At 34.0% G+C, this 27,239-nt stretch overlaps 1 protein-coding gene across 9 annotated transcripts in view; it reads left to right on the top strand.

Annotated features, from left to right (window-relative positions):
• Window positions 1-27,239, top strand: part of HERC4 (HECT and RLD domain containing E3 ubiquitin protein ligase 4) — a 134,160-nt gene that overhangs the window by 27,770 nt on the left and 79,151 nt on the right. For all 9 annotated transcript variants that reach the window (XR_004346176.1, XR_004346177.1, XM_032608095.1 and 6 more), the window contains 4 exons: window positions 6,556-6,632; window positions 9,727-9,948; window positions 11,051-11,142; window positions 20,214-20,344. Coding sequence is in view for 7 of the 9 variants with exons in the window: in XM_032608095.1 (XP_032463986.1) it covers window positions 6,556-6,632; window positions 9,727-9,948; window positions 11,051-11,142; window positions 20,214-20,344 (522 nt within the window). In the remaining 2 variants the exon portion in view is untranslated. The remainder of the gene's footprint in view (window positions 1-6,555; window positions 6,633-9,726; window positions 9,949-11,050; window positions 11,143-20,213; window positions 20,345-27,239) is intronic.

The raw sequence follows: 27,239 nt of genomic DNA, 5'->3' as shown, positions 1-27,239 counted from the left end.
TTATTTCAAAATTTAAAAATAAGCAATGCTTCATCAATGTTGTAGTCTTACAGGTTTATATAGGACATAACCATTGCTGTAATATTAAAAACTGTAAGCATGAACATAAAGATTTAAAGAAGAGTATCCAGTTCTTTTAGACATATAATTAATACACTAACTCATGCTTAGTGTTTAAAATTATACAAATTCTTGCCTCCTTAAACTCTTGTTTTTTGTTTTCTTTTTTCCCCCTAGTAATAGTTATAGGGACAAAAGAGAACTCTCCAGGGAGCCAAGGTATTACACTAATTTTAGATATATTTCAGGTAGCATTTTTGTAATATACACATATAGATATTTTGTTTTTAATTTAACATTGATAATGTTTGTTTTGGTTTAAGAGGTAGATGTAACTACTAGGATAAGAAAATGGAGCACAGGAACTAATATATTTCAGAACAGGAGGGAATTCCCTGGTGGTCCAGTGGTTAAGACTCCACGCTTTCACTGCTGCGGGCTTGGGTTCACTCCCTGGTCGGGTAACTAAGATCCCACAAGGTGTGCAGTGCAAAAAAAAAACAAAACAAAAAAACAGAACAGGAGCTCTTATCGTTAGAAATGAGTTTTTTAAATAAAAGCCCATAACCTTCCTTCATATATATATGTATGTCTATTTAAAAACTTAAAGTATACATTTGAAGTATTTGCTTTGTTTTAGCATAGTAAAAGTTTTTTTCATCTTTAGTTTGACATTTTATGTTTGTTCTAGTAATGAACTGTCTGTTGAGACTTCTGGATACACACATTAACATGTTTTGTTTATCGAACTTGTAACCAAATTCCACAAAACTCCCCAAACAAATTTCTTCCCCTTTGTTTCTTCTGCAGTAGCAATTAAATAACACACTTTACATTATGCTTTTAGTGCCTTAATGATGGTGCTGTTGGGAGAGAAATTTTTTTCTTTAAGCTAAGTAAATTGAATTTTTTTAGTCATTTCAGTTTTGATTTCTTTCAAAAAATGTTAATTTGCAGCCAAATGGCTGTTGGCTACAAAATACAAAGCATTCATAGGAACAGAGTGATCTCACATTTGTCATATTGTCTACTGATTTTATTTCTTTCCACAAGTAATTGTTGTAGAATGGGATTTTTTATTTAAGGTTTTTAAGAACTTTGTGTTTTTAGGATTGAAGAGAAACATGTTAGATTTTCTAAGTCAGTATTTTCAAAACCATGATTCACAGCAAGGCTATCTAGTTTCTCTTATTTTTACTCCGCTTAATTCTCATACTTACTTTTTTTTTTTTTTTTTTTTGCTGTTCAGTTCTGATATGAGAAATTTCAGTCAGTAATCCATAGATGATTAGTAAATGGAGAGAAAGGTAATTATAAGGAGAAGAGTTTATTATATAACGATTTATTTGAAGGTTGCCCAATAATTCTGTATCTGTGACTTTACTTTATGAACCTGGATGGGGACCTGTAGGATCTTGAGTCCTTTGGTTTAAACTTCTCTGTTTGTGTATTTGCTGAACATCTGTATTAATTTTCAGCTGTGTATTAAGGCATCTTTCCTGTTCAGTCTTTTCAGTTTTTCATGGACTAATCTGATTTGTTGTGACGTATATATATATAATTTTTACTGATACTTTCATGTCTTAAAGGGCAATTTAGTATTTCAGTAGAAATATATTTTTATGAAAGACCACCATTGATTTTTTTTTTTTTCTTTTTAAATCTCAGCACCAAATCATTTTTTAGATGCAAGGCTTTTTCTAGGTGCTTAGAGATGTCAGCCAGCTTTGTAACTTTCACATACACTTTGAATAAAATGTGTAGAATATAGGAGGAAACTCAGACATATGTGAATAGATTTTTTAAAATTAGTGTTTATAATTTTCATAAGAATGATCAGAAAAGTGAATATTCACATTAGGCTGTATTTTCTTGAGAACAAAACCCATTTTTATGTTAATAGATGAGAGTATGTAAATTAAGCAACACTTTAATTTTAAAGATGAATGTAAAATTAATAATAAATAGATTATATTTGAAACTCTTACTCTTTGGTAATCTTTTCCTACTTCTGATTTTGTTTTGTTTTGAAATCATTATTTCTTGGGGAAAGACAAATTATTCAATATCAGTGGTCTCTGTGGACCTGCATTTCTGGCTAGTCATTTCTTTTTATATGTAGGATATATGTTACACCTTTATTTTAAAAAAAGTTAATCTGATTTTACTGTCTTTTAATGAAAATAGAAAAACAATTGTTGGCAATGAGGTTGTAGTTTATTTTTTAAAGTTCTGTTTTTTTGGACTTTGTAAGAAAAAATTATGACAGGATGGTATAATATGATGATTCTTGTGAGAACAGCAATTTCTGGGCTACAGGAACTAATTAAACATGTTTGAATTGTCACCTTGGTCAAAAATAAAATTTATTTTCTTGATTGAACTTTTAAAAGTATATTACAGGGAATTCCCTGACAGTCCAGTGGTTAGGAGTTGGTGCTTTCACTACCATGGCCCGGGTTGGATCCTGGTCGGGGAACTAAGATCCTGCAAGCTATGTGGCACTGCTCGCCCCCCCTCCCGCCAAAAAAAAGAAGTTTATTACAATTTCTGCCTAATATTAGCATCTAAAATACAGAACATTTCAGATTAAAAAGAAAATTAAAAAAAAATTAGAAGAGTTTTTAATGGTAGAGACTAGATCAGTTGTTAGCCTAAATTTTTCAAAATCAAAGAGTTGGTGCTAAGACTTTTCTCAAATCAGTAAGAAAGTTGTGGCTTAATTGAAAAATAGAAAATTGTTGATTATGTTTTACTGGCAAAATATATTTTTAAAGCCACTTTATTGAGGTATGATTGGCATACAAAAAGCTGTACTTAATGTATACACCTTGATGAGTTTGGAATTGGCATAATATTTAATGCTTTAGTTCTTCAACTTCTTGATTATATATAATATAAACTTTTCACTAGTCCTTGTTAACAGTTGTTAAAGAATTTTACCTTAACATACAATTGGAAATGCCTGGTTTTTGCCTATATTGCCACTGTACATTAAGTTTGAAAAATGTAACAACACAACAGTACACATATTCAACAGTATATGTTTTGACTTCAAGACTTCCTAAGGGAGAGGTGTATAAATCTTATTTCCAAGTTTATTAACGTTTTCTTACAAATTTCAAACGTTTCAAAATTCAGTGAAGAAATTATTCTTTTCTTTTTTTTTTTTTTCTGGTGAAGGAAAGTGTAGCATTTATTGCAAGGTGACATGCAAGGAGAATGGGCAGCTGATGCTTAAAAGACCCAAACTTCCTAATGGTTTTTAGGGATGGGTTTTTAAAGACAAAGTGAGGATGAGGGTCATGGGGAATGTGATCATTTCATGCAATCTTCTGATTGGTGTGTGGTGAGGTAACCAGGTGAGGTCACAGAGATTGATCACGTTATCAGTCTTCAGGCTTCAGCCAATCTGGGGGCTACATGCTCATGGTCATCATTCTCTGTCTGGTTGGGGTCTGGTTTCTGTAAAACAGCTTCTTCCAAGGAGCTGAAATCACTTGATTCCACACATTCAAAGGCAAATGGCAAATACACCAGGCCATTTCTACATCCAAAAAGTCATGGCAGTAATTTGCAGAAAAGTCATCCAGATCATTGCAAGTTTTGATTGAGCCCATTATGTTGCTAACACTGTTCAAGCCTATTTCCTGACAGAAGAGGCCACATCACATCATATAGACCACATGAGGAGCAGCAAGTGTGGTCAGGAGGCAGAACAGGAGGGCGAAATTATTCTTTTCTTTACAATGAATAATTTTAAATGTCATAGCCATTTTAAAATGTTTGACAAGAACTCTAAACTTTAGGGAGTTATTTTAAATTTATAAGCAGTTATAAAATGTTTCCCCTAGACATCTGAATTCTGATTTTCTTTTCATAGTTCTGATTAATTGGGAATCTTCATGTATGTGTGTATATATATTTTTTATTTACAAAATTTATTCTGGCTTATTTTACTCTCCTGTTAACTGCATTTGAATCCTTTTAAAAATTGAAAACCAGAAAACATTTACATTATCTTTTTTACTCATTGGGGATTATTTTTGATGAATTCTATAAAATTTTGTTGCATTAAGAATTTTCTAATTTGTCTCTTTAGGAAAAATGGAATGTTGTAAAGTTGTTATACTATTCACAAGTATTTTTGTTTCTTTTTAAAATTCCTGAAAGCTTAAAACAAAACAAGAAAGCATATCCTCTTCTCTTCCCCACCCCCCCCAAAATCTTCAGTGTATTCAATCTCCATAGAGGTAAAAAGAGAGGTTTTTTTCCTTTAAAACAGTAATGCCACAGAAGAATATCTTAACTTGTCTCTGTAGCAGACATGGCTAAAGAAATTAGCGTTTATGTTATATTCTAAGCCGTATGATAATATTTTGGTAATGAGAATCACTTTCTGTAAATTGCTGTGTAAATTTAGAAGTCTTTTGGAAGCAAATTTTATGAATAGTTTAATACTAAAGCTTCAAAGAAGTTGCAGATTTACTTATCCTCTAACAGTGGATACTTCACATACTTTTTTTTTCCCCATATTTTTTGCCAGGCACTATGGTAGGTCTAGGGATTCCATGGGTATAAGATAATAATAGTCCATCCTCACAGAGCTTATTGTTTAGTAGAGTATACTAATAGTAATAATTAAATGAATAAGTACACCAGTAATTAGTAGAGATAAATGCTGTGAAGGAAAAAAACATAGGGTGCTATGAGAATGTAGAATTTTAAAAGATTTTACTTAGTCATGCAAATTGGACTTGATATTTGGAGCAATTAGTTTTTAAAAATATTTAATACAGTTCACTAGTCAGTGTATGATATGCCTAATATGCATAAGCAGTAACAGTAAATGTTTAGTAACTTCAGCACAGTTGTATGTATCCGTGTATTTTTTATTCCTGTTTTTGCATTGCCAGTGTTTGATTTTGCTAACTGCAAAAAAAAAAAAAAAAGACGTTTTGCTATATTTGAAAATCTGAAGGTACATTGGACCCTGTTAACTTGTTGGATTCTGCTAAATGTAGCAGTACAACTCTCAAGCTTTGTAGGACATAAATCCACTAAATAAAATTATTTTTAATACAATATGGAATTAGAGTAACTCTCTTTTTTCCCACTCAAAATTTGGTTTGCTGAAGCTGCCTCCCGAAAATCATGGGTATTGACACTCTGGTCAGAACTTGCTCTGGACTCTCATATGGCAGAATTAGGTCAGGTGGCAGTATCAGGTAAAGGGAAATAAGAAACATAATATATTTCCACACCTCCTTTTTTCTTAAAAACATTCATTCAGGAAAAACAGAATGAGCAAGTGAAGGGGAGCTACATAAAGAAAACCTGGGATGGTTGATGCACATAGTTTCTTGATTTTTGTAATGTTTTAAATCCTTTAGAATTACATTGCAGTTAAGGAAAAATCAGAAATCGGGGGAAAAAAGAAACTATAAAAAATATAAGTAAGAAACATGAGATGGCAGAAATATGACTGAACACATCACTGATCATAATACATATGAATTGATTAAATTTCTCTAGTAAAGAATTAAATTTAATATCAGTGATTTAGATGCAAAGCAAAAGGATAGTCCAAAAGGAATAGGTTTCATGATTTGTGAATTGGTAGCACCACATGATAGGAATCCTTGTTGGTTCTTAAGGAACCTGACAGAGGAGAACATATAATAAACTAGGCCAAACACCAATTTTCGACAAATTGGATCATGTACATTTGTTTTACAAATATATTGCCAAGTTTCATACTTTAAGCTAAAGATTTTTCACATTTTGATGGTAATATCTGCATCATAAAAGCACTGAGGGGCTTCCCTGGTGGCACAGTGGTTAAGAATCCACCTGCCAATGCAGGGGACATGGATTTGAGCCCTGGTCTGGGAAGATCCCACATGCCGCGGAACAACTAAGCCCATGCACTACAACTACTGAGCCTGCGCTCTAGAGCCCATGAGCCATAACTACTGAGCCCACGTGCCACAACTACTGAAGTCTGCGTGCCTAAAGCCCATGCTCCGCAATAGAAGCCACCAGAACAAGAAGCCCGCACACTGCAATGAAGAACGGCCGCTGCTCACCGCAACTAGAGAAAGCCCACATGTAGCGACGAAGACCCAGTGCAGCCAAGAATAAAAATAAATCGATAAATAAATAAATTAATTAATTAAAAAAATAAAAAGAAAGCACTGAGCTGTGAGCATAGTTTACTGTGCTTAAACATTGTCCTTTCAAAGTGTTTTCTCATCATATCTCTTAATTTTTTCATATTTAGATTTTGTTTACTGATTTTAGCATAAATTTTTGGTAAATTGGGCCTGTATGAGAAAAAATATCATGAACTGCTAGGTCATGCTAGTAAGGAACTGCTGGTAAGGAGACTACTTGCACATAGTAGGTGGTCAATAAATCGCATAAATAAATAATATTCAGGATCCATTTGTTAAATGGAATTAACTGATCCTGATCTCTCTTCTTACTTTTTAGAAATATTAAAAGTTTGTCGGATATCCAGATAGTACAGGTTGCTTGTGGCTACTATCATTCACTTGCACTTTCTAAAGGTAAGCATTGCTTTTATTTTCTTACCCCTTTTCAGTTTTATTACTTGATACTTTGAGTTGAAATTCCTCCAACTTCGTTCTTATTAAAGATTGTCTTGGTTCTTCTTGATCCTTTTCATATCTATATACATTTTAGAATTAGCTAGTCAGTTTTCACAGATACTTAAAGTGTTGGAATTTTGATTGGGATTGCATTACCTCTAAATCAGTTTGAGGAGAACCTTTATAATATTGAGTCTTTCAATTCTTGAGCATGCTATATCCCTCCATTTATTTTAATCTCTTTTTTAAATTTTTCTCAAGAGTATTTTGTCATTTTCTGTGGAGAGGTCTTATATACGTTTTATTAGATTTTTCCCTAGATATTTGATATTTTTTGTTACTCTGGTGTCATTTTCAAATCGTTTATTACTAGCATATAGACATGAAATTGATTTTTTGTGTCTAATTGTTCTTTAGCTTGCCGAACATTATTCCTTTATAGCTGGGGAAGCTTATAACTTGCCCAAGTTCATTTGCGCTTACAGGTAAACTTTTTATGAATAGAAACAGAGAGGTCTAAGCATCCTGTAACCTTTATTTGACTTCTTCCTATGCCAGCTAAGGATTGTAACATGGGTTAGTAAAGAACCTGCCATATATTTGTTTTTTATTATTTAAAAAAATAAGTTCCAGTGGCTTCATTATTATTATTTTTAATTTATTAAATGCCTAGTAAGGCCTACTATGAATGAAACAGTAGACTAGAACTATAGGGAAATACGGATAAGAGAAAGTTTTAGGGATCGTACCATCTAGTAGAAGAGGCAGATATACAAATAATATAATTGAGGCAGAAAAAATATATACTACTTTTGGTCAAAGGAAAAGTAAAATATGATGGGCATAAGGAAAAAAGTTTAATTAGTTTCAATCAATAGAATTGGTAATAATAAAGAAGGGATTGATATTTGATGCAAGTCTTGAAAGATGATTACAATTTCTTCAGAATTAGAGAGGTTGTGAAGCAGCTAGGGAAAATGTTGAGGATTGGCTAAGGTAATAGTACTAGTAAAGGCATAGAATCTGGGAAATATTTTGTGTATTTGAGTATCGGAATATAGTTTTACGTGGGTATTTTGAGAGCATGGGAGACATTTTCATACTTCAGTTGAGACTAAAGTAAAAACAAATCTGTTACAAAGGGCCTTACATGCCATATTAAGGAATTTGGATTTATTCCATCAAAGGAATAAAGTAGGGGGTGGAGGCTGGCATCCCTGTATTCTTTGTTGTTACTTTGCCAACTCCTCTTTTGATACTTTGGTAGGTAAATCCAAGATAAATTTAAACCCAAAGGTTTTACCGATGAGGACAGTTTTTCTATCTTGACGTATCTTACAGGTATTCTTTTCCCTTATTCAGCTTCATGTTTTAGTAGTATCTTATGCATCTAATGGAAAAAAAAATTTTTTTTTTTGATCACTCAGTACAAACTAGGCACATTAGGGTGTACAGTAAACAGTGGTAAGCAGTACACTACCAGCCCTTATGGTACAGTCACACAAATAACAATATAGTTTACATACTATGAAAAAAGAGTATAAATAAAAAAGTTTGGGATATTTAGATAATATAACAGGGGTACTGAACTTAATCTGGCAGATCAAGGAAGGCTTTCTGCTGGGAGACAATAGAAGTAAACTAGACAAGGGTGAGGGAAAGATTTAGGCAGAGTGTGTGAGACAGCAAGTGTGTGAGAAATGGTCATTGGAGAATATAAAGGAAGGTGAGTATGGCTAGAGTATAGTAAGTGAGGGAAGAGGCTGGTATGAAATGAGCTCAGAAACATAGGTACATTTTACAGAACCTTATAAGCCTTGTTAAAAGTGTTTATCTCAAGAGCAGTGAGAAAGCACTGATTTCCGTTTTTTTCAGGTGAGCAGCATTTCAAATCTACATTTTTTTAAAGAGTCAACTCATTTGAGATTTATTGTGGAATAAACACACAGACATAAATTTATAGAACAGTTAATTTGAAACTTATCCAGACCATTATTAATGGTGTCTGTCATATATCAGATCTACATTTTTATATCTCTTTGTATATATACAAATGTCTGCTGGTATGTCCATAGAGTATTTCTGGAAGTACATATCAGCAGTTAGTAAGAGTGCTTGTTTCTTGGGAGAGGAACCAGAGATCTAGTTTTGAAGGGAGGCTTACTTTTAATAAGTGTGTACTATTTTATAGTATGAATTTTTAAAACTCAGATATTAGTGTGTCAATTATTAGTTTAGTGCCATTTATTTAATAAAAATAAGTAAAAAGATGTTTAAAGTTGCAAAAAATGTAGCAGTGGGTGAGCAAATGTGACGAGAACTATTACAAGAACCAGGTGAAATGGTGAGGAGTGGATCTATTCGCCATATTTTTCTTTAGAAAGAAAACTGTATATAACTTGATGATAGATTGATAAAAATCTGTATATAAGGTAAGAGAGGAGAGGAGTATTAAGGATGACTCCTGTGTTTATGGTTTGTGCTGCTGTATCAGTTAAGGTGTTATCTACTGAGAATGAGGAACACGAGGAAGAGGTCCAGGTATGGGAGGTAGGATGGGGGTCATGAATTGAGTTTAGGGCATGTTGAACTGGAAATACCTTTCAAATATCGAAGTATAGCTGTCAGGTAAACAATTGGATACATGAGTTTATTGCTCAGAGGAGAGATCTGGGCTAGTGATAAATTTTGAATGTGATAGCATATAATTGATAACTGAAACCTTGAACTTGAATGAGTACCTCCTGGGAGAAGTCATAGAATAAAAGTGAGACCTGAGGAATACTAAAACGAGATGGTCCTTTCTTGAGGAACATCAGGAAATGGAATTATCCCCAGTTATGTGACTTACCCATTCATCAGTAAAGTCAAACTAAAACTGTATTAACATGGATTATTCAAGGTAGTATTGTTTCCATATAAGAAATAAATTTAATAAGGAGGAATATGTATTTTCATCAAAGAGGAAGAATATCCCAAAATAACTGATGATTTTCAAGTGAAATTTTTTTTGTGTGAGAAAAATAGTAATTTATGATTCTTGTTTTAACAGCAAGTGAAGTCTTCTGTTGGGGACAGAATAAATATGGCCAGTTGGGTTTAGGCATTGACTGTAAAAAGCAAGCTTCACCACAACTGATTAAGTCTTTACTTGGAATCCCTTTCATGCAAGTTGCAGCAGGAGGAGCCCATAGTTTTGTACTCACCCTTTCTGGAGCTATCTTTGGATGGGGACGCAACAAATTTGGTCAACTAGGTCTTAATGATGAAAATGGTAGGTTTGCATTATTTATAAATATATTTTTAAAAAGAGATGATGTTTTGAGATATATCAGTGATTCTTATGTCAGAGAGAAGTGTACCCAAATCTTCCCTGGTGTTGAGGTGGGGATGAGAGGTTAATTTTAAAATTCCATTTGATAATAATATTTTTAGGAGATTGTGGGAAGGCCAAAAATATTATTTTATTCTAGAATAAAATATAGAAAGTATATCTGGACAAAAATCTTCAATGTTGGATGTTCACTAAAAGAAAGTTGAGAAAAACATTACTTCAAATTGGTAATCATATTATCAGCCACCATCAGTGGAAAAAAATTATAAAATTATCCTGAAAAGTAACATGAAGTGTTCATCTATTTGAGTATTTCAAGGAAATATTTAAATCTGAGTCATTTAATTAATCACTGTTAACAGTGATGCTAGAGTCTTGAAAATAAACTTTTTGAATTTTAAAGAATTATAACTGCTTAAAACAAGTTGGGATCTTGGAAACTGATTTTTCATAGCTATATTAGGTTGAATGCCAGTATTTGAAATACAAAAACTAATTGAATAAAGTTCAACATAATTATAATGACTTAGACAAAAGTGAGTTGTTGATCTAGTAACAACTGGTAATGATAAATAATACTCTCAGAATTTTAAAATATTTTGTTTTGCATGAGAAAAATATGTCAGATTAGGACATTATATCTCTTTTCTACTATAAAATAGCAGAAGGTATAATTTTCAGGCTTTTTAAAGTAGGATCCTATGAGCTTAATTATCATGAGGTGAATATAAAGAATGATGTGCATGTACTAGAAGCAGTCAGATAGCTTTGAAATTCCTTGATTGTGGAGTCCTATGCAGATTGGCGTTTAGGCAGTTTAGTACTTAAGTTACTTAGTTTAGAGCTCTCCTTTATCACAGTAGCATGACTAGAAAGGCGTGGGAGCCCAACTTAGTAGGCTTGTACCACAAAATCATTGAATTGTTAAAATTGTTTAGTTATCACCGTCTTCCACAGTTCAGGAAGCTGTAGAGGAAACACATTTTAGAAGCTTTTAATTTTAAAAATACTGTTCGTTAATGTCTCTTGTTGGAATTTTCAGATAGGTATGTTCCTAATTTACTGAAGTCACTAAGAACTCAGAAAATAGTTTATATTTGTTGTGGAGAAGATCACACTGCTGCACTAACCAAGGTATTGTACGCCTATAAAACTTTTTTATTAATAGTTATGGTAGTTATTTCATAATTAGTGAATATTTTCATGGTATTTACTTTGAAACTTGAGTGTTATTGATGTCTAAAAAATAATTTATCTTAAAAAAGGGACTTAGGTTATTATCTGTTCTCAAAAACTTTACGTTAAATTTCAACTGTTTCATGTTATGAAATGTGAATTGTGATCTACTGTTTGTGTGATGATAATATATATTGTTGAATTTTTCAACTTCATGTGAAATACTGCTTTAATAATACTGTGAATGAAATAATTTCTTTTTAGTTTGTCAGGCTTGCTGTGCTTTGTGTATCAATCCCATTTATATTGCATAACTCTGACTAATTTTAATGTAGCTCCCATGTGCCTTATAACAAGTAATAGAGACTGAATCCCTCTATTATCCATAGACCAGGTATTATTCAAGCAGTTATAATGGGCTTTCAGCACAATCTTGTTAATGGCTTTAACTCTGACCTCTCACTTAGTTGGGTATGTGCCAGTTCAGTATCAATACTGTATAGTTCTCTAGCAATTAGAAGTAAAATGAAAATAAAAACATTAAACTAACCTTTACCAGCAGTATTATTTATTATAGTCATGTTAACATAAAGGAACTGGCAAGTTATCATTGGCTAAATTAGAAATTAATGTTTTTGCTTTTTTATCTTTATATCCTGCATAGTAGATAAAATTGGCAAGAAAAAATTCTAATCAGATTTATAAAATTTCTACACATGTACTCCCACATTGGGAATTTTAGAAGAATTATTCTCAGTCCTTATCAAATATAGTGTACTAAAGGTACTTTAAAAAAATATTATAATGACCAGTTATAAAAGTTAATTTTTAAAAATTTTATATTACTTGCTTTTGAGTAAGGAAGTTTTACTATCCCTACTGATCTTATTACCATATTTCATTGATTTTTTTTGTCATTCAAATTGCAGATGTAATCACTGTCGGCAAGTTATAAATTTTAGTAATTCTCTTCTATCATTCGTATTTAGGAGAACTAAGGCTGTATTGAAGATAATAGTAAAAAATACTTTGTATAATATCTTTCCATAGGACTAACTTTGTGGTAGAAAGAGTCACATGTTAATGCTTTTCAAATTCAGCCTTTCTTTATTTTCCCAAGATTTCTAAAGATTTCTCTTTATTGAGTTTTCTAAAAATGCTAATTCTATTAATCTTCTGTATTTCTCTCTCAAAACAGTAGCTGGTGATACTTGTTCACTGGAATTCTTGGTATATATTATTTTTAACAAAATCAGATAGTTTTAAATATTTCAAAAGTAAAATATTTTATTGTTCCTTGTTTAAAGTTAGAATATAGTTCTATATCAATGTCTTTTGCTTTTCTGGAAGAGCTTCTTGCAAATAGATTAGTATTGCTTTACAAAGCAGTTTCCTTGTGCAAAACAAACATTAGGAAAACTTTTAAAACAGATTTTAAAAATCAGAATAAATGGAAAGACATGCATGTTAATGGATATGAGGACACTACCATAATGATGTCAGTATTTTTCAAGTTCTTTTACAAATTCTTTATGCAAATCACATATGCATATACCTTTTGACTTATCAGTCCCTTAGTAATTTTAAGAATCTGTTCCAAAGGTACTAAGTTATGTATACACAAGGCCATTTATGGTGGCAGTATTTTAATAACAAAAGAAGAGAAGAAATCCAGATTCCCATCAGTAGCAGTCTAATTCAGTAAACTATGGTAACTCCACTGTGTGGTACCATGCCCTGTAAAACAGAATGAGGAAGATCTCTATATTATGTTGTGGAACGATTGTCAGGATATATTATTGTTAAGGAAAAAGAAGAAGGTACATGTTATTTATATTTGAAAAGAATTAATAGGTAGACCAAATGAGCCTTGCCTTATAGGTTTGACTTTGGAACCTAGAAACTGTTACACATAATTAAAAAGCTTATATGTTAAAAGAATTGTTCAAAATTACAAGTGGCACAAATACAGAAAGAAGAATTCTTTTAGGGCATTTTAAAGTATAGTATTTTGTTGTGCATCACTGATGGCAAATAGCCTGAAGATAAACCAAATTCACAAAGAGGTCTTAAACTGCATTCTGTAGTCTTATTGTTAGTAGTAAAATTGGCAGCATTTATTTTCAGTATATTGTATGTAGAATAAGATAAAGCAATTAAGTATTTGTATTACTCTCATTATAAACTATGATTTTCAGCTTAAGAGAAAGGAGATATAAAATGGTAGCAATTAAAACCCTGTAATCTTTGCTTTGAATCACAAGTATCAGTGTGAATTCTTATTTTTCTCCTTCTAAAATAAGTTTGTTTGGTTTGGTTTTTGTTTGGTTTTTTGGTGTGTGGTTTGTTGTTGTTTTTTGCTATGACCACCAAAAGGTTCTAGAAATAACTAAATATTTGTAATCTGGAAGCAATGAACATCCTTTGATTGTTGTAGACTCTATACTAAAAAGAACCAGGGCTTCTTAGAGAAGAGCCTGATCTCATACCTGGGACCAAAAAAAAAAGTATGAAAATAGCCTTGAGTATTTTGTGTCACAAAAACAAAGACTACTAAGATCATGTCACAAGGACAACTTGGAGGAGTTTTCAGTGGTTAACAAAAATAAATAATGTCTGCAATAAATGGAAAGATACCAAATATATAAAAATCTGTGACTTCATAATGATCGTCTTCTTACCCAAATCAGCACAAAGCAAACTTCATTGCTTATCTTTGGAGGTTGCTAGGGCAACAACTTATTTTTCTAAAAATCTGTAAATGAGAAAGAAGCATTTCTTCTACCTCTTAATTGCAGATTGTATTTTATAATAGCTCAATAGTTGATGAGTTAACTTCTCTATAGAAGAATTTTGACTAATAAACTTAGAAGAAATAATAAGATTAGAAAAATCTCCATTTCATATTCCCTAATGAAATAATGGATCTAGGCAAAGATCATCGTTAAGCTTAATGGGTATAGATTAGGCTGAAACACACTGTCCCACTTACTTATTTTTAACTTTACCTATCAGACATATGCTTTCTGACATGGTGTAATAAAATACTAATCAAGAAAGTTTAAATATGATCTCTATATTAAATAATATTAAAGAAATATTAACGGGGTCCATTCCTCAAGAACATATAACAATTGTACCTATATATGTTCCCAGCACAGCAAATATTAACAAGTATTAACAGATCTGAAGGCAGAAATAGACAGCAACACAATAACAGTAGGAGACTTAAGTACCCCACTTTCAACAGAGACTGGATCATCCTGACAGAAAATCAGTAAGGAATATTTGACTTGAAGTACAGTTTATATCAAATGGACCTAACAAACATATACAGAACATTGTATCCAAGAGTAGCAGGAGATACATTCTTCTCAAGCAAACAGTGGAACATTCTGCAGGAGAGATCATGCTAGGTCAAAAACACGTCTTAACAAATATAAGACGATTGAAATAATATCATGTATGTTTTCCAACCATAGTAGTATGAAACTAGGAATCATTAACAGGAGGAAAGCCAGAAAATTCACAAATATGTGGAAATTAAAAAGTACACTCTGGGCTTCCCTGGTGGCGCAGTGGTTGAAAGTCCGCCTGCCGATGCAGGGGACACGGGTTCATGCCCCGGTCCGGGAAGATCCCACATGCTGCGGAGTGGCTGGGCCTGTGAGCCATGGCTGCTGAGCCTGCGCGTCCAGAGCCTGTGCTCCGCAATGGGAGAGGCCCACGTACCGCAAAAAAAAAAAAAAGTACACTTGTGAATAATCATTGGGTCATAGAAGAAATAAAAGGGAAATTTTAAAATATCTTGAGAAATGAAAATGGGAACACGACAAAACTTATGGGAAGCAGCAAAAGCAGCTCTAATAGGGAAGTTTATAGCAATAAACACCTACAATAAGAAAAAAGATTGCAAATAAACAGCTTAATTTTATACCTCAAGGAACTAGGAAAAACAACATACTAAGTCCAAAGTTAGCAGAAGGAAGGGAATTACAAAGATCAGAGCAGAAATAAATGAAATAGAGATTAGAAAAACATCAGAGAAGAACAACACACCTAAGAGCTGTTTTTCTGAAAAGATTTTTTTTAATGGACAAATCTTTAGCTAGACTAAGAAGAAAAGACTCAAATAAAATCAGACCGGGAGGAGACATTACAGCTGATAATGCAGAAATACAAAGGTTCATAAGAGACTACTATCAATAATTATACACCAACAAATTTATCACATAACCTAGATGAAATGGATACATTCCAGAAGCATACTAACTGCCAAAACTGAATCATAAAGAAACAAAATCTGAAAATACCTCTGATGAGTAAGGAGATTGAATCAGTAGTCAAAAGTCTCCCAACAAAGAAAAGCACAGGACTGGATGTCTTCAAAAATCTCCCAACAAAGAGAAGCTCATTCACTGGATGGTGAATTCTACTATTTAAAAAATAATTAACACCAGTCAATCTCAAACTCCTCTGAAAAACAGAAGAGGAGGGAACACTTCCAAACTTATTTTATAAGGCCGGCACCATCCTGATACCAAAGACATAGAAAGACACTGCGAGGAGAGTAAATTACAAGCCAACATCCTTGATGAATGTAGATGCAGAACTACTCAATACTAGCAAACTAAATTCAACAGTACACTTAAATGATTATATAGCCAGTGATCAAGTGGGATTTATCCCTGGGATGCAAGGATGGTTCAGCATTTACAAATCAGTGTTATACACCACATTAACAGAATGAAGGATACAAATCATATTATCATCTTAGTAGATACAAGAAAAGCATTTGACAAAATTGAGCATCTTTTTATGATAAAAACTGTCAAAGTGAATATGGAGGGAACATGCCTCAACATAATAAAGGCCATCTATGACAAACCCACCACTAACATAATACTTAATGGTGAAAATTTGAAAGCTTTTCCTTTAAGATCAGGAACAAGACAGGATGCCCACTCTGACCACTGCTATTCAAGATAATACTGGGAGTCCTAGCCACAGCAGTTAGTCAAGAGAAAGAAATTAAAGGCATCCAAATTAGAAAGGAAAAACTAAAATTGTCTCTTTGCAGATGTCTTGATATTTTATATAGAAAACCCTAAAGACTCCTCAAAAAATCTGTTAGAACCAATAAATACAGTGAAGTTGTAGGATACAAATTAACATATAAAAATCAGTTGTGGGGGTGCTTCCCTGGTGGCTCAGTGGTTGAGAATCCGCCTGCCAATGCAGGGGACACAGGTTTGAGCCCTGGTCTGGGAAGATGCCATGTGCTGCAGAGCAGCTAAGCCTGTGCGCCACAACTACTGAGCCTGTGCGCTAGAGCCCATGAGCCACAACTACTGAGCCTACATACCACAACTACTGAAGCCCACACACCTAGAGCCCGTGCTCCGCAACAAGAGAAACCACTGCAGTGAGAAGCCCACGCACCACGATGAAGAGTAGCCCCCGGTCGCCTCAACTAGAGAAAGCCCACACACAACAATGAAGACCCAACACAGCCAAAAAAAAAAAAATCAGTTGCGGGACTTCCTTTGTGGTCCATTGGCTAAGACTCCATGCTCCTAATGCAGGTGGCCCAGGTTTGATCCCTGGTCAGGGAACTAGATCCCACATGCTGCAACTAAGAAGTTTGCGTTCCGCAACTAAAGATCCCACATGCTGCAACAAAGATCCCACAGATGACAATGAAGATCCTGCGTGCCACAACTAAGGCCTGACGCAAACAAATAAGCAAGTAAATATTTTTTAAAGGATCAGTTGTGTTTTTATACACTGAAAACAAACTGTCTGAAAGAGAAATGAAGCAGTAGTCCCATTTACAATAGTATCAAAAACGTAATGCTGGGCTTCCCTGGTGGCGCAGTGGTTGAGAGTCCGCCTGCCGATGCAGGGGACACGGGTTCGTGCCCCAGTCTGGGAAGATCCCACATGCCGTGGAGCAGCTGGGCCTGTGAGCCATGGCCGCTGAGCCTGCAGTCTGGAGCCTGTGCTCCTCAATGGGAGAGGCCACAACAGTGAGAGGCCCGCGTACCGCAAAAAAACCCAAACAAACAATAAAAAACCCCGTAATGCTTAGTAATAAAGGTGAGCCAAGCAGATGAAAGACCTGTACACTGAAAACTGTATGAGACATCAATGAAAGAAACTGAAGAAAACAGAAATAATTGGAAAGATATCTCATGTTCTTGGATTGGAAGAAGTAATATTGTTAAAATATCCATACTGCTCAAAGTGAGCTACAGATTCAATGCAATCTCTATCCAGATTCCAATGACATTTTTCACAGAAATAGAACAATCTTAAAATTCATATAGAACCACAAAAGACTCAGAATAGCCAAAGCAGTCTTGAGAAAGAACAATGAAGTGAAGGCATAACAGTTTCTGATTTTAAACTATATTACAAAGCTGTAGTAATCAAAGCAGTATGATACTGGCATAAAAGCAGACACATATACCAGCCAAACAGAATAGATCGCCCAGAAATAAATGCAATTAATCATGGATACGGTGCCAAGAGCACACAGTGGAAAAGGATAGCCTCTTCAATAAATGATGCTGGGAAATATGGATATCCATATGCAAAAACTGGACTTCTAATTCACACCACTCACAAAATGTAGCTCAAATGGAGTAAAGACTTAAATGTAAGACCTGAAACTGTAAAACTTCTAGGAGAAAACATGGGAAAGTTCCTTGACATTAGTCTTGGTAGGCATTTTTTGGATGTGACACCAAAAGCGCACGGGTAACAAAAGCAAAAGTAAACTAAAAGCTTCTGCACAGCAAAGAAAACAGTCAACAAAATTAAAAGTCATCCTGTGGAATGAGAGAAAATACTTGTAAATCATATATCTGATTAGGGGTTAATACTTAAACTATATAAGGAACTCACGTAACTCATGGCTGAAAAACAATGTAAATTTAAAATGGGCAAAGGGCCAGAATAGACATTTTTCCAGAGTAGATATACAAATGACCAAAAGGTACATGAAAAGGGTGCTCAATGTCAATATCACAATCATCAGGAAAATACAGATCAAGACCACAATGAGATATCACCTCACATCTGTTAGGATTGCTATAATTTTTTTAAAAAAGGACAAGTATATGGAGGAAAGGGGAGCCCTGTATACTGCTGGTGGGAATATAAATTGGTACGGCCATTAGGGAAAACAATATGAAGCTTCCTCAAAAACTTAAAAATAGAACTACTGTAGGACCCAGCAATTCCACTTTTGGATGTATTTCTGAAGGAAATGAAAACAGGGTCTCAGAGAGGTAAATACATTCTCATGTTTTTTGAAGCATTATTCACAATAGCCAAGATACTTAACCTAAGTGTCCCTTGCTAAATGAGTGGATAAAGGAAATGTGTACATGTCTGTGTGCATATGTGCGCGCGCGCGCACACACACACACACTGGAATATTATTCAGCCATAAAAAGGGGAAATCCTTTCATTTGTGACAACATATATGAACCTCAAGGGCATTATGGTAAGTGAAATAAGCCAGGCAAAGACAAACACTAAATGGTATCACTTATATGTGGCATTGTTAAAAAAAAAAAAAAAAAAAAAAAAGTGGGGTGGGGACAGAAAGTCAAATTCATAGAAACAAAGAGTAGAATGGTGGTTGCCAGGGTGTAGGGGGTGAGGGAAATGGGGATATGTGGTCAAAGGGTACAAACTTTCTGTTACAAGATTATTAAATTCTGAGGATCTAATGTATAGCATGGTGACTGTAATTGACGATACAGTATTCTATGCTTGAAATCTGCTAAGAGTAGATCTGAAGCTTTCTCACACACACACAAGAAGGATTATATGAGGTTTGGAAGTGTTAATTAACTTGACTGGTAATAATTTCACAGAGTATATGTATGTCAAGTCATGTTGTGCCCTTTATATACAATTTTATGTCAAGTCAATGATATCAATAAAACTGGAAAAAACATAAGAAATAAAAAACACTTGCTATTTCTGTCCAAAAAAAGGAAATTAATACTTTTTGTGTGATAATAGTATTGTGTCATATATTTTTATCCGTTAGAGGTATATGCCATTGAAGATACATATGCATTTATATGTGAAATGATTTGTTGACCACAGTGTACTTTAAAGTACTCCAGTACTTTTTTTGCTTTAAAGTACCCCCCTAAAAGGGAAGTGGGACGGGCATCAATGAAACAGGATTATCTGAGTTTTGCCATTTGAAACTGAGTGATGTTATGTGATCATTCATATATAGATAAATACATATATGTATATATGTCTTTTGTGCATTTGTTTAAATTTCCCATGATAAAAAAATTTTAAACAGAAAAATCAATTTCCTTACATAGTAATCTGTATAAATACTTATATCCTGCTTTCATCATTTAGTAGCATAAATTTGTACACATAGCTGCAACTATGAAGAAAAGCAGTTGAATTGAAAAGTACTAACTGTGCTTGTGTTAAAATATCATGAATTACTTTTAAAAACATAACCTTTAATCCTGTTATGCATTTTTATGATAAATATTTTAAAGACCATTTATATTTTATGCTAAGACCATTTATGCTAAGAATAGCTATATTAGTACACTCTCTGGTTACATACACTCTTTTTTTGCAGAGCTACTTTGGAAACTGAAAATGATACCATTTTTAGGTTTTGTGAAATTTTATAGGTGTGTACTTTTGATTCAACAAGACTATAATGATAGTAAAAGGCGATGCAAAAAATAATCATTAGTATCTCTTTAATGATGACTTTATAATGATGAGAACATAGTTAAATACTTTTAAAGTATGTGAAAATAATAAGCCATATCAGCCTGGAACTCTTAGATTTAAGACATTTTACCTTGAAAAGTCAAGGTATCTTGACTATCTTATCATCTGTTAAATTGTGAAGACAATAGAAGAGAAAATTTGACTCCATATTAAAGATTAACTTATTTTCCTGAAGATTATTTTCTTTTATCAGGCTTTCTAATGACAAAGGGTTTTGTTTTTGTTTTTTTTAGGAAGGTGGAGTGTTTACTTTCGGAGCTGGAGGGTATGGTCAGTTGGGTCATAACTCTACCAGTCATGAAATAAACCCAAGGAAAGTGTTTGAACTTATGGGAAGCATTGTCACTCAGATTGCTTGTGGAAGGTAAGCAGTTTTAGAAAAGAGTATTTTCATCTATAGCCCAATTATTTAGGATTTTTTTTTAACAGTCCAGGGGTCTTTTTTTTTTTTTTTTTTTTAATCTATTATGCCATGAATTAATAGGGAATGGCTTCTAGCAGCTTAGGCCCCTTTCCATTGGTTCTCACAAAGTGTGCTTCTGTGGTGGAACAGGCTGGCACTTCATTTGAACCTGAGTGCCTTTCTGTTTGGCTTCCTTTGTTTTTTTTTCTTTCTTTCTTTTTTAAATTGGAGTATAATTGTTTTACCATGTTGTTACTTTCTGCTGTACAACAAAGTGAATCAGCTATATATATACATATATCCCTTCCCTCTTGGACCTCCCTCCCACCCCACCCCCCATCCCACCCCCCATCCCACCCATCTAGGTCATCACACTGAGCTGAGCTCCCTGTGCTATACAGCAGGTTCCCACTAGCTATCTGTTTTGTACATGGTAGTGTATATATGTGAATCCTAATCTCCTAATTCATTCCACACTCCCTTTCCCCCACTGTGTCCACCCTCCCATTCTCTACATCTGTGTCTCTATTCCTACCCTGCAAATAGGATAATCTGTACCATTTTTCTAGATTCCACATATATGCGTTAACATACGAATTTGTTTTTCTGACTTCACTCTGTATGACAGACTTTAGGTCCATCCATGTCTCTACAAATGACCCAGTTTTTTTTTTTTTTTTTTTAATGACCCAGTTTTGTCCCTTTTTATGGCTGAGTAATATTCCACCGTATATATGTACCACATCTTCTTTATCCATTTATCTGTCAGTGGACATTTAGGTTGCTTCCTTGTCCTGGCTATTGTGAATAGTGCTGCAATGAACATTGGGGTACATTTTTTTTTTTCCTGATCATTTTTCTTCATATGTTTCAGGAAGCTATCAGGGTGCTGAATATGCTTCATATGTACATTAATTCTCTTGGCAAGAAGAATCTTGCCCTTAACTTGTTTGTTTACAACAGTGCCAATAGCATGCAGGGTAACATTGTAGACTCTTCCAGTTTTACCTTGGTAACATTTGTGGGGCATTTCTTTTTGAACAGTGTCATTTCCTTGATGTTTACAGTATCGCATAGTTTCTTGTAGATTTGCATGTGTTGTGGCCAAAGGAGGAACTTCATGTTTTCTGGAATGCCTCGATAAGATATAGTGGTGCCTCTCCTCTTTCCCTTTGTGTTAGTCATTTTTGCAAATTACTGTAATATGGTAGTTCCAACTGAAAGTGGAGATTTTTAAAATGAATTGTTCAGGAATCTAGTAATCTAAAACAAAAAACCATTATCTTCTACCTGCCTGATTTGCTGCTAAGGAATCATAGTAAGAGGAGAAACTTCTTTTATACTGATTATTTTACCTTTCTCTATTTGAAACAAATTTATCTGAGGCAAGATATTAATAAGGTAAATGTAATACTGTATATAACATTAAGTAAATATAATTTATCGTATGTAACATCACACTTGAAGGGAAACTATAGATCGTCCTTTTTCCTTTTCCACCTTTTTTTTCTTTAAAGAATGAAGAAATTGACCAATTAATTACTTAAGACATAAGATTAGTTAGTGGTGAAAGTTGAATTGGACTACTGATCTCCTGATTCCCAGTTGTTGGGAGTAGATAGGAATCAGAGCTTTGTAACTGAGCTTCATCTTTGATGGATTAAATTTTGGTGGATTCCGCAGAGGCAAAATATCCTTTGCTTGACTAACTCAGTTTTGACCACTTAGCTTAGTTTTCCAGCTAGTATGTATCTTTATACAATATAGTTAAGTTTTCCAATATTAATTCAAGTACACAGAATTACACTGTAGGTAGCCTTTGGTGACTTTTTTCTTTTTTTAACATCATGCTATATGATTATCCATATGTGTATAGCTATGGTTCTCCGTCGTTAGGTCTTATTGCTGTGTTTTACTCAATTATATGCATATATAATTATTTTCTCAGTCATGGGCATTTGGGTATTTCCAGTTTTTGGCAATTACAAATAATGTTGCTTTGAACATTTATTATGTAATATACATAAACTTTAATATTTCTAAAGTATATACCTAGAATGGAATTTCTGGGCCAGAGAGTATACTGAATTTGAGTTTTGCAGGTTAATGTCACCCTATTTACCAGAATGGTTATACCAGTTTACCTTCCCATCATTATTGTATAAGAATTCCTGTGTCCTTTTCACCATTTGGTATTGTTAGACTTTTAAATTTTTGCTAATCTCTTGGATATATAGTGGTAGTTAATCATGATTTTAATTTGCATTTCCATGATTTGATAGGGATTGCATTGAGTTGGTAGATCACTTTCAGAAGTATTGATGTCTTAACAATTTTAAGTCTTTCAAGCCATGAATGTGGGATGTCTTTCCATTTATTTACTTTCTTTCAGTAATATTTTGTAGTTTTCATTGTATATCTTTTATCTATTTGCTTTCTCTATGCCTCACACTTTTTTTTGTCCCTGATTTTCTACATTATTGCCTTCTTCTGTGTTTAGTTTATTTTTTGCAGTGAAATGTTTTAGTTTCCTCTCATTTCCTTTTCTGTATATTCTATAGCTATCTTTTTGTGGTTACCATGGGGATTACATTTAATATCCTAAAGTTATTAACACTCTAACTCAAATTTATACTAGGTCAACTTCAATAATATACAAAACTTTGTTCCTATATAGCTCTGTCCCCACCCCATTTCAGTTATTGGTGTCACAAGATAACTTTTGTATACATTGTGTGTCAGAAAACATAAATTAATAATTTTATGCATTAGTCTCTTAAATTCTGTAGAAAACAAAATTTGGAGGAAAAAAAAACACAAAATTACAATAATACTAGCTTTTATAATCACCCATATATTTACCTTTACTGAGATCTTTATTTTTTCATACAGCTTCAAGTTACTGTCTAGTGTCCTTTCATTTCAACCTGTAGGATTCCTTTTAGTATTTCTTAAAGGGCAGGTCTGGTGATAAACTCCCTGAGCTTTTATCTGTAAATGTCTTAATTTCTTTCTCACTTTTGAAGGACAGTTTTGTCAGATATAAGGTTCTTTGTTGACAGGTTTTTTCTTTCAGCAGTTTGAATGTATAAGCCCACTGCCTTCTGACCTGCAAAGTTTCTGCTGAGAAGTCTACTGATAATCCTATTGAGGATCCCTTGTATGTGACAAGTCACTTCTCTCTTGCTTCATTCAGGTTTCTTTGTCTTTCGACAGTGTGATTGTAATGTGTCTCAGTATGGTCTCTTTCAGTTCATCCTACTTGGAGTTTCTTGATGTTTATGTCCAAGTTTGGGTATTTTTTGGTTATTATTTCTTCAGATGATCTTTTTACCTTCTGGAACGTCCCACAGTGCCTATGTTCGTCCACTTGATGATGTCCCTTAGGTCCCTTAGGTTCTCTTTACTTTTGTTTAGTCTTTTTTCTTTCTTTTCCTGAGACTTAATAATTTCAATTGTTTTATGTTCAAGTTCCTGTATTCTTTTTTCTTTCTGCTCAAATCTGCCTTTGAATCCCTCCAGTGAGTTTTTTATTTTAGTTAATGTATTTTTCATCTCCAGAACTTCCTTTTGGTGTGTTTTTAGGTTTTCTATTTTTTTATTGGTATTTCCATTTTCTTCATATATTTTCTTGACTATTTCCATGTCTTCCTTTTGTTATTTGAGCATCTTTAAGAAAATTATTTTAGTTTTTGTCTGTTAAGGTTCATCATCTGGTTGTTCTCAGGGAACAACCCTGTTTTATTTTTTTAAAGTAGACTTTATTTTTTACAGCATTTTTAGGTTCACCAGAAAATTAAATGGTATATTTGTTTCAGTTGATGAACCTGCTGTTGACAAAAATAATCAATAAACAATCTGTAATAGGAAAAGAAAGGAGTTTTATTTGAGCCAAACTGAGGACAATAGCCTGGAAGACAGCTTCTCATATAACTCTGAGGAACTATTCCTCCAGAGAAGCATGGTTTTCAGCACAGTTTTATATCTTGTCAGAAGAAAGAACATCAGACAAGTCAGGGATACATTCCTTCAGGGTTTCCCAAAAAACAGATCAGCATGTACACAGCAAGTCCATATGGCCTTGGCACCTGGGAAGAGAGTCTTACCATCTAAGGAGTGCCAGCATTGGCATCCCAGGAAGGGAGGGATTTAATCTTTATTTTTAACATGGATATTCTTTACTTCAGGTCATTGTGCCCTTCTCTTTAATAATTACAGCAGATATACTGTAATTTGATAGGCCACAAACAGACTGTTTTAGTTAGGATTAAAATCACATTAACTTATGTATAAGCCAGAATGACTTCCCCATACCTCAATATGTGAAAATTTCTTTCATCACTACATTGACAGGTCATTTCATCACTACATTGACAGGTCATTACAGGTGTACATAGTGAATGTTACGGTTCATTCTGTGGGTTTGGACAAATGTATAATGATGTGCATCCACCATTATAGTATCATACAGGGTAATTTCAATGCCCTAAAAATCCTGTATGCTCCCCTTATTTATCCCCCCCACTTCCCTAACTCCTTGCAGTCACTGATTTTTACTCTCATAGTTTTGCCTTTTCCGGAATGAAATATAGTTGGAGTCACATAGTATGTAGACTTCTCAGATTGTCTTCTTTCACTTAGTAATATGCATTTATGGTTCCTCCATGTTTTTTCATGGCTTGATTGCTGATTTCTTTTTAATGCTAACTAATATTCCAGTGTCTAGATGTACCAGTTTGTTTATCCATTCACCTACTGAAGGACATCTCGGTTGCTTTCAAGGTTTGGCAGTTATGAATAAAGCTATTACAAGTATCTGTGTCAGGTTTTTGTGTACACACAGGTTTTTAACTCTTTTGGATGAATAATGAAGAGCACAATTGCTGAATCATATTGTAACAGTATGTTTAGTTTTGTAAAAAACCATAAAACTGCCTTCCAAAGGAGCTATATCATTTTTTCCTTTGAATGCGCCTTACTTTCCAATTTCTTTGTATTCTCTGTGACTTTTTTTCTTTTTGAAAACTGTACATTTGAACCTAATAATGTGGTAACTCTAGAAATAATATTCTTTCCCTTCTCTAGGGTTTGCTGTTTTTTGTTTTGTTTTTATTTTTTGATTTTTATAGGTTGTCTCTGTGCCAAGGATCAGCCTGAGGTATAAACATAAGGTCTTCTCAGGTCATTTCTGAGACTGCACCTTTTCCGGGGCGTGCACAATGACTTTCTAAATTCCTGTGTATATGCAGTTACATTTGAATATCCTAGGTCTTAAATGACTGACTTCTAAAAGGGGCAGAAGAAAAAAGAAAGGGGAGAAAATAGAAGAAAATAAAAGGGAAGAAAACACCAGCCACCAGCCCTTTAAATCCTCTGGAAGTCTCTTCAGCTGGAGGTGAATAGGCTTGTAACAGTGGTCAGAAGGGGTGCAGAAAAGACTTACCCACGTTTGTATCTGTACCTCTGTGATCAGAAGCAGCAATCAGTGATCAGAGGACCAATCTCAAATATAAGGACCTTATTGCCTACCCTGGCTCCCACAAGTTATGTCTGAGATACTCTTGGAGCATGTGGATTATTGCCTGTCACAGGGCTGAGGGTGAAGGAGGGTAGGTAGCTACTACTGTGCTAAGTGCTGAAATTAATCATAATTAACTGCAGTTTACCACCCAAGCCTTCCCTTGGAAATTGCAAGCCTTTAATAGACGTCAGAGTTTTAAAATAGTTATATCAGACAGATTCTGTCACAGCAGTTGTTGTCTAAGCTAGGAGACAGATTCCTGGTGCTTCCTGCTCCACCATCTTCTCAGAATCATCCTCTCATAGCTCCATCTTTGAAAACCCCTTTGCCCTCCTGCTTTTTAGTGCTACTGTTGCCATAAATTAAGTTCCATGTGTATGTGGATCTATTTCTGTCTTCTCTATCTTATTCCTTCAATCTGTGTGTCTATCCCTGTTTGATTATTCTTGATTTCTCCTTGTATGTCTGTCAGTTTTTGCTTTTGAGGCTGTGTTCTTAAGTGTATAAAATTTAAATTTTATCCATTCTTGATGAATTGAACCTTTTGTCTTTGTGGTGGTGATCCTCTAGATCTCTAATATCATTTTTGTTTCCTTAAAATCTGTTTTATCTGATGTGAATAGAGCTCCACCTGCTTTTATATTGGTATATATATATATATATATATATATATATATATATATTTTATCTATTTATTTTTTTTCTATTCTTTTACTTTGTCTTTCTGTATGTTTTAGATGAATCTCATGTAAATAGCATTAAGTTAGATTTTTTTAAAAAATCCATCCTAACAATCTTTGTCTTTTAAATGGACAGATTTGGCAAGTTTTATTTTTTTTAATTATTACTAATATATTTGGGTTTAAACCTGCCATCATATTTTGTACTGTTTGTGCTACCAGTTTATTTTCGTTTTCTTTCTTTGTTGCCTTTCTTTGGATTAATAATTTTTTTAAAAAATTTATTTATTTTTGGCTGTGTTGGGTCTTCCTTGCGGTGCGCGGGCTTCTCATTGCCTCGGCTTCTCTTGTTGCAGAGCATGGCCTCTAGTGCGCGGCCTTCAGTAGTTGTGGCTCGCGGGCTCTAGAGCGCAGGCTCGGTAGTTGTGGCGCACGGGCTTAGCTGCTCTGCAGCATATGAGATCTTTCCGGACCAGGGCTCGAACCCGTGTCCCCTGCATTGGCAGGTGGATTCCCAACCACTGCATCACCAGGGAAGCCTGGATTAATAATTTTTTTAGTCAGTTTATTTGTTTTAATTAATTAATTTATGGCTGTGTTGGGTCTTCGTTGCTGCGCGTGGGCTTTCTGTAGTTGCAGTGAGCAGGGGCTACTC

This window comes from Phocoena sinus, chromosome 16 (genome assembly GCF_008692025.1).
Source record: "Phocoena sinus isolate mPhoSin1 chromosome 16, mPhoSin1.pri, whole genome shotgun sequence".
Taxonomy (NCBI): Eukaryota; Metazoa; Chordata; class Mammalia; order Artiodactyla; family Phocoenidae; genus Phocoena; species Phocoena sinus.
Note: the sequence above shows the minus strand (reverse complement) of the source record. Positions and strands in the feature narration are given on the sequence as shown.